The 13,583-nt window shown below is 42.0% G+C and overlaps 1 protein-coding gene across 1 annotated transcript; it reads left to right on the top strand.

Annotated features, from left to right (window-relative positions):
- The first annotated feature begins 7,244 nt into the window (after positions 1-7,244).
- LOC126619642 (uncharacterized) lies at positions 7,245-7,727 on the top strand. The gene has a single exon (XM_050288059.1). The coding sequence runs from the start codon at positions 7,245-7,247 to the stop codon at positions 7,725-7,727; it is 483 nt and encodes a 160-aa protein (XP_050144016.1).
- Positions 7,728-13,583: the final 5,856 nt, after the last annotated feature.

The following is a 13,583-nucleotide window of genomic DNA, read 5'->3' on the forward strand; positions in this document are numbered from 1 at the left end:
GATTTCCTCTTCGTTGGGGTTGATTATAGAATTTGGGTTTGTCATTTGGTGTTTTAAGTATTCGTAAGAGTGTTTGCTTATTTTTTAGGGTGATATCCTTATCGCGTTGCCCTTTACATGGACCAAAATAAAGAAAGAGACTTGGAACCCTTACTTTCTGTAAGTTCTTTTAGGAAGGGGGAAAAGTACGGGTGGCACTACTTCTCCTTTTATTTGAATAGGAGTGAGGAGACAAGAATGTATATACACTACAAGAAAAAAAAAGTCTAAGAACACAATTCATTGGTGCCCTTTTCAATTTCATTGAGCACAGATATGTATTTGTGCTTTTATGTTTCATTGAGCACAAAATTATCTCGAATTGATGAAGTAAACATGTTCTTTATCTGAGTATGCTTTGTCTATTTTTGTTACTTCATGTTTCGATCACTTCTTTGCATAAATAAGATGCCGTGCAAGCAAGTAAAGCTTTCTGGGTTTTACATGTCTACTGCTTTGTCAGATTGCGGTTTAAGAGTTGCTTGACTATTAAATATTTTACGTTGTTTAAAATATTGTTCAACGAAGAGTTGCTTGGCTATTAATTAGTGTAAGATTCAGAGGAATGTAGTTTATCATACTCAAGAGTGCAGGTAGTATTCTGTGATTTGGCATAATTTTGTATGTAATTGATTCTTCTTCTCTAATTCCCCTATTTCCTTTTGTTCTGTATATAATGGATCGTCTTAAATTTACAGGTTCATGGCTCATTCAGGCTTCAAAGGATTTGATTACTTTCTTTTTAGGAATATGAACTGGAACAACTTCGAAGTTCGGGTGTAATTATTTGTCTTATCAAGTAATTAACTGTATCTTATCTGTTTGTTTTTCATGCATGGGATTGTATTTTTGATTGGAAGGTTATAAAAATGAACACCTTTTACAGTGCTCCAAAATACGATAGATATACATGTTTTGCACAAATTAAAACAAGATTATTACTACATTATGTATTCAATTTTAATTAAGGTACAATATCTATACCAAATAAAATAGGGTTGGCATATACACATTAAGAGAACAACCTCCATTTGCACTTTTAATAGAAAAAGGCTCGGGTATGATTGTAAAAACAAAAACAAAATTGTTAACCCATTTTTCTTAGAATAAAAACATGATTAGGCGATCTACTAATAAAGAGATTGGAAACTAATGTAATAAACTTTCATCTTCTATAGGAAAATACAAACAAGTTAAGCATGACCAATTAAGAAAACACCATTTGCAAATACATAAAATTTGTCAATCAGCTCTCAACGAGTAAGAATGTCGATAGACAAATGAACACCTAATGCCTCCTAAAAAAGGCTGTTTTAATCCTCTCACACGCAAGTGTTGTTTCACTATTGCATGAAAACAACCAACACAATATATAATTAAAACCGCGTAGTGCCGGTAATTAAAAAAATGCCTCTTGCGTGACCATGATAAAGGAGACCATGATTTAGTAATGGCACCATCACATTACAAGTAGACTTTATGTTTTTGTATGTACATATTGTGCATCGTTTTGTTTTGAATCAATGTATCAAAACATTCCATCATTTGATCATGATATATAGCTTGAAAAATGTGACATACGCCATACAATTAAACATTAATGCCATTTTAGTTTACATAGTTATCAAACAAATTTCTTGCGCCCTTAAAGATGTCGTGCGTTAGTTGTTTTCAATTTGTTTAGTGAGCCATTTTGACAATTACAATGAAAAAAACTAATGCAAGACATATATAGGGGCGCGTAGTGCACGTGATTGAAAAAAGGTCTCTCGCAAGTGCGTGCGGATAGGATAATCTATATATAAATATATAGTTTTGTGAGATATTAAATTCTTCTTATCTCATTTTTAAATTTCTTAGATATTTTTTTAAAATATAATTTTGTTAGATTAATATTTTCTGCGAAAATGGAAGAGGAGTGGGGTTGGTCACGTCTTTTTTTCTTCTTCATTTTTTCAATAAAAACAATTTTAAGTTTCTGTTTTTTGTTACAATACTATGACTGCGTTTTATTTTGTATTTTCTTATTTTTATTTCTGTGAGATATTAAACGCTCTCACTCTCCTAAAATGGAGGAAGAGTGGCGTTGGTTGATTGGGTTAAATTCTTTTTATCTCATTTTTGTTATAAGAAAATAAATCAGGGATTTCTGCACGTCCCCTTTTTTATCTCTTTATTTTTCGTAATAAAACGAATTATAAATTTTTTCTTTCTGATAAAATTACACTCCTTTTTGAAAACTCACGGCAACCTCTACCCGTTTCTTTCTCCCACGTTGGTTTCATATATATCTATATATAAATATAAAATTTTGTGAGATATCAAATTCTTTTTATCTCATTTTTAAATTTCTTAGATATTTTTTAGATATAATTTTGGTAGATTAATATTTTCTCAGAAAATCGAAGAGGAGTGGAGTTGGTCACGTCTTTTTTTTTTCATTTTTCAATAAAACGAATTATAAATTTTTGTTTTTTTAACAATATTTCTATGAGATATTAGTCCCTCTCTCTCTCTCTCCGAAATTGGAGGAGGAGTGGAGTTGGTCACGTCTTTTCTTTTTCTTTTTTTTCATTTTTTCAATAAAAAACAATTTTAAGTTTCTGTTTTTTCTTACAATACTATTGTAGACATCGAAATTTCGGTAAATAAATGTTGACCGATAAATCAAAGTGTCAACGCTCATGTATTGCATAAATTTTACACGTAGCATGTGACTCAACGAAAATTGAAATGAGTTGGAAAAGTCATCAAATAAGACACGTGTCAACACCTGGCAGAAACGACTTATTTCATCTGGGATATTATATTCAAAATTAGGTCTTGGAAAATTCTATAAATACAAGCCCATTTCATTCATTTGGGAGGAAGTCATATTACACCTTGAAGCTCTGAAGCTCTGAAACTCCGAAGCTCTCAAGCATCCAGCCCCAACAACCTTTGAAGAAAGCACCATCGTTCATCATCCGTTCATCCAAGATCAAGCCCCAACGGCCCTTTGGATCAACAATCATCCACCTTCAAGATCAAGCCCCGACGGCCCTTGAAGAAAGTGGTCTTCGTTCATCGTTCTTCCAAGATCAAGCCCCAACGGCCCTTTGGATAAAAAAACGTCGACAAATCCACACATCCAACCGTTCTTCAAGATTAAGCCCAAAAGCCCCTTGAAGATCTGTTCATCAACCATTCTTCAAGATCAAGCCCAAAAGCCCTTGAAGATCCGCCCAAATCCACCTTCAAAGATCAAGCCCACGGCCCTTTGAAGAAAGTTCCAACTGTTCATCCAAGATCAAGCCTCGACGGCCCTTGGATCAACGAAACACCCACAAATACACACCTTACGGAGATCGAATCAGATGATCAAATTAGAGAGAGATTGTAACCCAAAACTATCAAATACAAATATTTGTTTGTGCACGTTTGTTCTTGTCTCTTTCGTTTCAGGAATTTTCCGTGTTCACAAATTGGCACGCCCAGTGGGACCATCTCTGCCTCTCATCTCTTTCTCCGAAATTCAAGCGCACTTCCAAAATTAATGGCATCAAGGAAGGCTCAAACTGTTCCCGCAACCGGCACAAAGAACGAAAGCGTCCTCGTCGCAACTGGTGTCACTTTGGGCATCAAGACTCGAAGCATGGCAAGAGCTACTTCTGCCGCCTCTTTCACCTCTGCATCAACTCTGCCAAGGGAACAAAAGCACCCAAGGCACGAGCCTTTGATCACCTTAGCCTCACTAAGGGCATCAAGGGGGGAAAGCCCAAGGAAATACTCTGAATCCATGCTCTCTGATGCCGATTCAAGCGACAGTTCAGCCATGCAAGTCATGACCATTGGAGCAACTTCAATCGATGAGCAGCTGGCTCAAATGAATGAAGCAATCGCAAGGCTAACCCGAACTGTGGAAGAAAAAGACTTGCAAATTGCAGCACTAGTCAACCGACTTGAGGCGCAGGACGGCGATAAACCCGACCCAGAGGATGATCCACTAAAGGGAGGAGCTGGCGGAGACGAAGAACCCCCAGTGAAGAAAATCGATGGGAAGCCGGAGCCAGACCAAGCAGCGGCACTCATGGGATCTCTTTCTATCCAGCAGCTGCAGGAGATGATCACCAACACCATCAAGGCACAGTACGAAGGGAGCTCACATACCTCCTTGTTCTACTCAAAGCCCTATTCCAAGAAGATTGATGCCCTAAGGATGCCAAGGGGTTATCAACCACCAAAGTTCATGCAGTTTGATGGAAAAGGAAACCCAAAGCAGCACGTTGCACATTTCGTCGAAACTTGCAACAACGCGGGGACGGAGGGAGACTACCTCGCCAAGCAGTTTGTGCGCTCGCTGAAAGGAAATGCCTTTGAGTGGTACACGGACCTAGAGCCTGAGTCCATCAACAGCTGGGAGCAATTAGAGCGGGAATTCCTCAACCGCTTCTACAGCACCCGCCGCACTGTGAGCATGCTAGAGCTAACGAGCACAAAGCAGTGGAAGGATGAGCCAGTCATTGACTACATCAACAGATGGCGCACTCTAAGCCTCGATTGTAAAGACAGGCTATCGGAAACCTCTTCAATCGAGATGTGCGTCCAAGGCATGCAATGGGGTTTGCAATACATCCTTCAAGGCATTAAACCACGGACCTTTGAGGAATTGGCCACTCGCGCCCATGACATGGAGTTGAGCATCGCCCATCATGGGAAGAAGGAACCGATCGCCAACTACAAAAACGACAAAGCTCTTGAGACAAAGGTGGAAAAGGCTGCATGGAAACCCACCAAGGAAGCGATGACGGTCAACACAGCTCCCGTCAAAATCTCCACACGAGGCAAGGCGATTCAAACCGAAGCTTTTCGTGATCAAGAGATGCGTAGACGCACTTTGAAGGAGCTTGAGGAGAAGATTTATCCATTCCCCGACTCTGATGTGGTTGCCATGTTAGATGACCTGTTGGACAAGAAGGTGATCAGTTTGCCTGAGTGCAGACGGCCGGAAGAGATGAATCGTACTGACAGTCCAAGATACTGTAAATTCCACCGCTTCATCAGTCATCCGACAGAAAAGTGCTTCGTGCTGAAAGATCTCATCATGAAGCTGGCTCAGAAAGGAATCATCGAGCTAGATCTTGACGATGTGGTGAAGTCAAACTATACCACCTTCACTTCTGGCTCTTCCGACTCAAAGTTTTCACCTCAACCGCTGGGGGCATCGTCCAAGACAAGCAAAGTTGAAGGATGGACTCAAGTCACTCCTAAGAAATTGCACAAGAAGCATACGTCTCCTCCACATGTCCGCCAATCGGAAAGGGGGCAAAGCAGCTCTTGTCAACCTTCAAAGCAACATGAACGTGTTGAAGATGATGAAATTTCGACACATAGATCGTCCATCCCCATCACGATGCGTGATTTCTTTCCTGAAGACTTCTTCAATCACTCAGTCAAGGCTCCTTGCTATGAAGATTGCGAGGAACGACTCTCTCAGATCGCTTGACGAACCAATTCTCCTTGCCCGCACAAGTCTAAACTGCATGGCACAAAGCTCCTGGTCTGCAAGAGCCTAAACTGCAAGACACAAAGCTCATCGCCTGCACGAGCCTAAACTGCATGGCACAATGCTTCTGGTCTGCACGAGCATAAAAGGCAACACCAACGCTCCTAGTCTGCACGAGCATAAAAGGCGACAACCCAAAGCTCCTTGCCTGCACGAGCTGAAACTGCACTAAACGCTCCTTGCTTGCACGAGCTGAAACTGCAAACGGCACAAAAAAAAAGAAAATACCAAAAAAAAATAAATGTATGTATTTGAACTACGTTACGACTTGATCTCTTCTTTGGAGGGGTACGTAGGCAGCTCGAATATTCAAAATTTGAGTTCAGTCACACCAAAATAAGGAATAAGGATTTTATTAAAAGTTTTAATGCTATTACAATTTCTTTGTACAAAAAAAAAAGAAAAAAAAGGAAGATACATGTTTTATGTATTTACAAAAAAAAAAAAATATATATATATATATACATATGTTTTATGTATTAAAAAAAAAGAGAAAAAAGGAACATATTCATACATATATATATATATATATATATATATATGGGTATGTATGTCCTCTATCTAGCAGCAATAAGCCCATCAAAAGGAGGTTGTCCAAGCCCAAACCTATTATCTAAATCCAGCTCCAAGAAGAAGAAACCAAAATCCCAGTCCCAGTGCATAAGCAAGCTGCTTGCTCTTCGGCAGATGGTAGGCAACTCCTAGAATCATCAAAAACAGCTTTAGATAAGGGAAAACTTGAAGATGCAGTTGCATTTGACACTAAGGCGCTTGCAAAGCTGGTAGCAGTTTGTGGTCCATACCATCGAATGATAGCCGGAGCTTACAGCCTCCTTGCTGTAGTTTTATATCACACTGGAGACTTTAATCAGGCTACAATTTATCAGCAAAAGGCCTTGGATATCAACGAGAGGGAATTAGGGCTTGACCATCCAGACACCATGAAGAGTTATGGGGATCTTGCTGTGTTCTATTACAGACTTCAACATACGGAGCTGGCTCTCAAGTATGTAAAGAGTGATTTGTATCTTTTGCATCTCACATGTGGACCATCTCAGCCAAACACTGCTGCAACATATATCAATGTGGCTGTGATGGAGGAAGGCCTGGGAAATGTGCATGTTGCCCTCAGATATCTACACAAAGCTTTGAAGTGTAATCAAAGGTTACTTGGCCCAGACCATATTCAGACAGTAGCCAGTTACCACGCTATTGCAATTGCTCTCTCTTTGATGGAAGCTTACCCTTTAAGTGTTCAGCATGAGCAGACAACTTTGCAAATTCTGCGAGCAAAGCTTGGCCCAGATGACTTACGAACACAAGATGCTGCTGCTTGGCTTGAGTACTTTGAGTCCAAGGCTTGCGAACAGCAAGAAGCTGCAAGAAATGGGACTCGAAAGCCTGATGCATCTATTGCCAGCAAGGGCCACTTAAGTGTATCAGATTTGCTTGACTACATTAGTCCCACCAAAGGGAGAGAGGTTGCAGGAAAGAGGAAAAGCTACTTAACAAAGTTGAAGGAAAAATCCACCCAAACTGTCAGCTCAGCTAGTTCCGACGAGTCCGGCGAGGGTCCTCAAAGTCGACACGTCAAGGTCCCAAAAGCTGCTATCTCCAAGCTGCTCCTCTCTCCATCTCTCCAACCTACACCCGCAGCAACATGAACAGCCTCCCTCGCCTGCACAACAACCAGCTCTGCTACGTCGGCGGTGAGACCAAGATTTTCTCCGTCGATCGCAACATCAAGTTCGCCGCCATCATTTCCAAGCTCTCATCCCTCTCCGAGTACAGCGTGGCGTTCAAGTACCAACTCCCCGACGAAGACCTCGACGCCTTGATATCCGTTACCAACGACGACGACTTAGAGCACATGATGCACGAGTACGATCGCCTCTACCAAGCTTCCGCTAGACCCGCCCGCATGAGATTGTTCCTCTTTAATGCGAGCCCCAACGGTGAATTCGGGTCGGATGATGGAAGGTCCAATAAGGATCGGTTCGTCGAGGCTCTTAATTCGGGTCCAACCCAGGCGCCCTACCTGAATTCCAAGCCTCTGGTCCTGGCTGACTCACAAGAAACCGGTGAACTCGCCAAAGCCCAACGCCGTATTCTCTCTCCTCCTCAAGTCGCCGACTTCAACTGAAACTCAAGCCGAGCTTGTGCAAGTGGTGCGAGTAATAGCGGCAGCAGCTAGTGCAACATAAGCGTGAAGTGCAGGTGCAGGCGCCTGATGCCGTCGGGGTTGGCTTTCTTCTTGGGGTGCTTTGTGTTGCTCGAATCAGTCGCCACGGCTTACGTCTGTGTCGACCCGCGACTTTTCCTTCGCACTGATGATCTGAAGAATGACGCCAGCTCTACTCCTCTCGAAGCAGCAGCAAGACGACAGCGCATCGTTCGTGAAGAAAGTCCAGACCCGAACCCGTTCTGGGCACGGATCCTGCCTCTGACGCAGATCAACCAACGTTCCGATGCGTGTCAACCTTTACACAACCACCACAAAAAAAAAAATATAGTACTGCAGAATATGCAAAATCAGAACATGAATTTGGTTTTGTCCACCGACGCGAAGCCACGGCTAAAGTGGACTCCAGAAGCTTCATCAGCGGTTCGTCGAGGCTGTCAACCAGCTCGGAGGGGCAGACAAGGCCACACCAAAGAGTTTGATGAGGATGATGGGAATTCATGGACTCACTTTGTACCACCTAAAGAGCCACCGCCAACCCGACTAACTCCTCATTTTCCAAAGCCTCGGCAGCCTCAGGTTCGACAGCAGCAGCGGCAGATCAAACCTCCGTCACTCACCCATCGACCTCGGACCGACGGGAAGAGGGGGTTCATCGAGGGCACCACCTCCAGGCTCAACTCCAGCTCTCCCAAGTCCTCACCGTCTTCAAGCAACAAGGACGACAGTAGCAGCAGTTCGGCTTCTTCCCCAACGAGCAGCTCCAAGCTCCTCAGCCCTCGCCTTCCTGCTTCTTCCTCCTCCAAGCTGCTCATCTCATTCTGCCCATCTGTCAAGCATCGGCATCAGCAACTTCTTCTAGCACCAGGACCTCCATCGCTGTCATTGCCCCTCAATGGAAGCTCGGGCAGCCCCTCCTCCTTCGTCATCTCTCGAGCTCGGACTGGGTTTTCACCCACAAACCCAGGCTTGCATAGCACCGTATATAAAGAAAAAAAAAAAAAAAAAAATTTATATATATCATGGTGCGGTGTGAGTCTGAGGGTCATCATTTCATTAGTGATGGTGGGTGTAAGCACCACGAAAGGAAAAGAAAGAAAAGGGAAAAGCAAAGGTGGTGCTTCAGGTACCATGTGCAAAGAAAATCAAAAAAAAAAAAAATTATATATATATATATAAAGAAGTAAGTGGATCCTTGGTGGCTAGCACCATGCAAAAAAAAAGGGGGAAAAGGTTTTGGAATGATGAATCAGTCCAGGTGAAAAAATTAATATGTATGCATGTGTGTGTGTGCATAATATATATGTTTACAGCAAAAAAAAAAAAAAAAAAAAAAAAAAAAAGACAAACAAACAAATGCATCGAGAGAAATAAAGTCCGTTTTTATTTATTTTTTCTGAAAATTTTACATAAATTTGCATTATACATACTTAAAAAAAAAAAAAAAAAAATCAAATTAAATTTACAAGAGGGTATCTTCAAGGACGATCAGGTGCCGCCTCACCACTCGGCAGAGCTCCAGAAATGAGAGGCACCGGAGGTTGACTGTTTGAAGCCACACCACTCGGCGAAACTCCAGGAAGAAGAGGAGCCAAAGGTTGATCATTTGGAGCTTCATTACGCGGTACAGCCCCAGAAGACGAAGGCAAATGCTGCTGGAACAAACCCACAAACCGATGATGATCGAGTAAAATCTGACCATCAGATTCCTGCATCTGGTCAATCTTCCTCTTCATGTTTGTCGCATAGCTGTGTGCGAGCTTATGCAACTGTTTATTCTCCTGCTTGAGCCCTCTAATCTCCTGTTTGAGACTCATCACTTCTGCCGCCAACGATTCAACTTGACGGGTTCGAGCAAATAGGCGTTGGGCCATATTAGACACAGAACCTGCACACTGCACACTGAGAGCCAGAGAATCCTTAACAGCCAACTCATCAGACCGTTTGGAAAGTAGTCTGTTATCTCTGGGAGTGACAAGGTTTCGGGCCACCACCGCAGCGGTCATATCATTCTTCACCACCGAATCCCCAACGGTAAGAGGACCAGTAGGGGATATGAAGGATGGGCGCCATATGTTGTCTGGAGAAGGCGGGACTGCCTCTTCACCAAGATTCAAGTCAAAACGACGGTCGGAGGATCCAGACATTTTCAAAGTATTGAAGAAAGAAGAGATCGGACAAATCAAGATCTTAGAAGTGCAAGAAGGGAGTTTTCACAAGCGAAAATTCAAGTGTGCTTTGAAACGAACAGCGTGCCTCTATAAAAAATCAGCACTCGATGGGATTTCAGAGATCGAAGAGGCGAGCTCAGAATTCGAAGAGGCAAGCTCAGAAATCGGAGAAGCATCTTGCTTTTCCAGACGCGTCATCACCCATTACACGCAAACTCAGCTTTGCGGAAATCACGGGTAATTTGTCGAAGCGCCAATCCCAGATATCGAAGAGGCGCCAGTCTTTTTCAGCCGCGTCATCACCTGTCATATGCACACTCAACTTTGCGCAAATCATGGGCAATTTGTCGAAGATTTTTGGTGAAGGAGAAAGCACGTGAAGCCATGCTGATCAATCACGCATTGGTTACTGACACGAGTGAAAGAGCAGTACCTCTACAGGTATTAAGGAACTCCCTATAACTGTCCACCTTCACCCTTCATAGCAAGGGAGACATACAGAACCTTTCTTCATCTCCGAGAATGCCTTCCCAACGAAGCCTCTCGAGTCACTCAGTGTTCCTTATTCCTTGGGGTACCTCAGCAAACAAATGACACCAAAGCAAAAGTATCTCATATCACCAGGGTAGAAAGCAAGAGTATCTCATATCATGCGTTCTCCCTGTCCTTTTCTTTGTCCTTGTTCCTACCTACAAAGACAAGGATAAAGAAAACAATATGCCGGAACTTCCACTCAAACTCGGGTAAGGAACCGACTGCTTGGAACCCTTCCCTGATTGCCTACCTAGGACTGCTCTCGAGTACTCGTTTCCTACTGCTGCTGTACTTCCAAAGAGGCTACCACATCTGCCTGAAGAATAGATAAGGCAAGTGAAAATGATACCTTGCAGCATGTGGAGACAACGTGCAGAAGGAACAAGCAGAGAAGAATGCGGTCTGCACAGTCAACTCAGCAGAAGGAGCCCGAACTGAGGAACTCGAGAAGCTGCCACATCTGCCTGAAGAAACAAGCAGAGAAGAATGCAGCATGCACAGTCAACTCAGCAGAAGGAGTATGAGATGAAGAACTCGAGAAGATGCCGCATCCGCCTGAGGAACAGTTAAAGGAAATGAAAATGATACATTGAAGCATGTGGAAACAAGTGCAACAAAGCACGTGTTGAGTTATCCGCTACTTCTTCAAAATCAAAAGTATCTCATATCATCAGGGTTGCAATCACTCTGGACGGTGAACTCGTTTTGACCCTCAAATTCTTGGGTCGACTTACTAGGCGTTGTGGGCTGTACGTGCTGATTCACCACCCTTGAATCAAATCCTTAAAGATCAAGTCACCAACTGGAAGAAGAGCCCATCAATCCTGAAGATCATACCGTTGACCAAACTGCTCAGGTGTGAATTAGAAAGATTGAACAAAGCAACAAGTCGTCACCTTCACCTCGTGCCTGCTTGCAATATGTTCGAGTCAATTCAAGATCAAGCCTCAACGGCCCTTGAAGAAGTTTCCAGCTAAATTCAAGATCAAGCCTTGACGGCCCTTGAAGAAATCACAAGTCCGATTCAAGATCAAGTGTCTACCACCCTTGAATCAAAACCTAGTTCAAGAATAAGCTGTGGAAAATCAACAATTGGAGGAATCCAGAAAATCCTCCAACCCAGTTCAAGATCAAAGCTGTGGAAAGTCAACAAGCGCAACAAAATACGTGCCGATTCATCCATTACCAAAGCCAAAGATCATCTACCACATGAAGCTCCTTGTGGCCCAATTTCAACTTTCAAGATCAAGCCTCGACGGCCCTCGAAGAAATTTCAAACAAAAGTTCAAGAACAAGCCTCAACGGCCCTTGAAGAAATCTCAAGCCCAATTCAAGATCAAGCCTCAACGGCCCTTGAAGAAATCTCCAGCCCAATTCAAGATCAAGCCTCGACGGCCCTTGGATCGACATCTACAGTAAGGGACTTCAAAACGCATCTCCTACACGTGACAATCACATGTATACGACGTGCTTTGAAGTGGGGGCATTTGTAGACATCGAAATTTCGGTAAATAAATGTTGACCGATAAATCAAAGTGTCAACGCTCATGTATTGCATAAATTTTACACGTAGCATGTGACTCAACGAAAATTGAAATGAGTTGGAAAAGTCATCAAATAAGACACGTGTCAACACCTGGCAGAAACGACTTATTTCATCTGGGATATTATATTCAAAATTAGGTCTTGGAAAATTCTATAAATACAAGCCCATTTCATTCATTTGGGAGGAAGTCATATTACACCTTGAAGCTCTGAAGCTCTGAAACTCCGAAGCTCTCAAGCATCCAGGTTCCCGAAGAATCAAGAAAGCTCTCTTCGTTCTTCGTTCTTCGCCCATCGCTCTTTCAAGATCAAGCCCCAACAACCTTTGAAGAAAGCACCATCGTTCATCATCCGTTCATCCAAGATCAAGCCCCAACGGCCCTTTGGATCAACAATCATCCACCTTCAAGATCAAGCCCCGACGGCCCTTGAAGAAAGTGGTCTTCGTTCATCGTTCTTCCAAGATCAAGCCCCAACGGCCCTTTGGATAAAAAAACGTCGACAAATCCACACATCCAACCGTTCTTCAAGATTAAGCCCAAAAGCCCCTTGAAGATCTGTTCATCAACCATTCTTCAAGATCAAGCCCAAAAGCCCTTGAAGATCCGCCCAAATCCACCTTCAAAGATCAAGCCCACGGCCCTTTGAAGAAAGTTCCAACTGTTCATCCAAGATCAAGCCTCGACGGCCCTTGGATCAACGAAACACCCACAAATACACACCTTACGGAGATCGAATCAGAGGATCAAATTAGAGAGAGATTGTAACCCAAAACTATCAAATACAAATATTTGTTTGTGCACGTTTGTTCTTGTCTCTTTCGTTTCAGGAATTTTCCTTGTTCACAACTATGATTGCGTTTTATTTTGTATTTTCTTATTTTTATTTCTGTGAGATATTAAACACTCTCGCTCTCCTAAAATGGAGGAGGAGTGGTGTTGGTTGGTTGGGTTAAATTCTTTTTATCTCATTTTTTTTATAAGAAAATAAATCAGGGATTTCAGCACATCCCCTTTTTTATCTCTTTTTTTTCCTAATAAAACGAATTATAATTTTTTTTCTTTCTAACAAAATTACCCTTTGGTTTTTATATTTATTTTTTCTGTCTGTTTTTAAAAAAAAATTTGTTTGAGGGGCTTTATAGTCTAATTATTTTTGGTGAAGCCTCAAGACACTAAACTTTCCTTCTGACTCTCTAATAGTAAAGATTAAAGATATTGTTTCTACATAATAAATGTTGTCTCTCTTTTCTAGTCACTTATTGAAATTAATTAAAAACGGAGTCATTTATGCCTGGTTTGATAATTATTTTGGATTTAGTTTTCAGATTTTATTTTTTGTACTTGAGATATGAGAAATGAAAGGTAAAGTGACAGAGAAAAGAAGAAATAAGAAATACTTCGTCCCTTGTATTTTTTCTTTATCATTAAACAACATAAGTAAAACTAAAATAACAAAACGAATTGTAGATATGAATTGAAGTCTTAGTTTTGCAAAACTAACTGTATGTTCAAACATGGAAGAGAAGAGTAGCTAAGCGATTATAAATTTATAATACTTGATCAGG

The sequence above is a fragment of the Malus sylvestris genome, chromosome 4, assembly GCF_916048215.2.
Source record: "Malus sylvestris chromosome 4, drMalSylv7.2, whole genome shotgun sequence".
NCBI lineage: Eukaryota > Viridiplantae > Streptophyta > Magnoliopsida > Rosales > Rosaceae > Malus > Malus sylvestris.

Coding starts and splice junctions, on each gene's coding strand:
- LOC126619642 (XM_050288059.1), top strand. CDS start 7,245: ATGAACAGCCTCCCTCGCCTGCACAACAACCAGCTCTGCTACGTCGGC.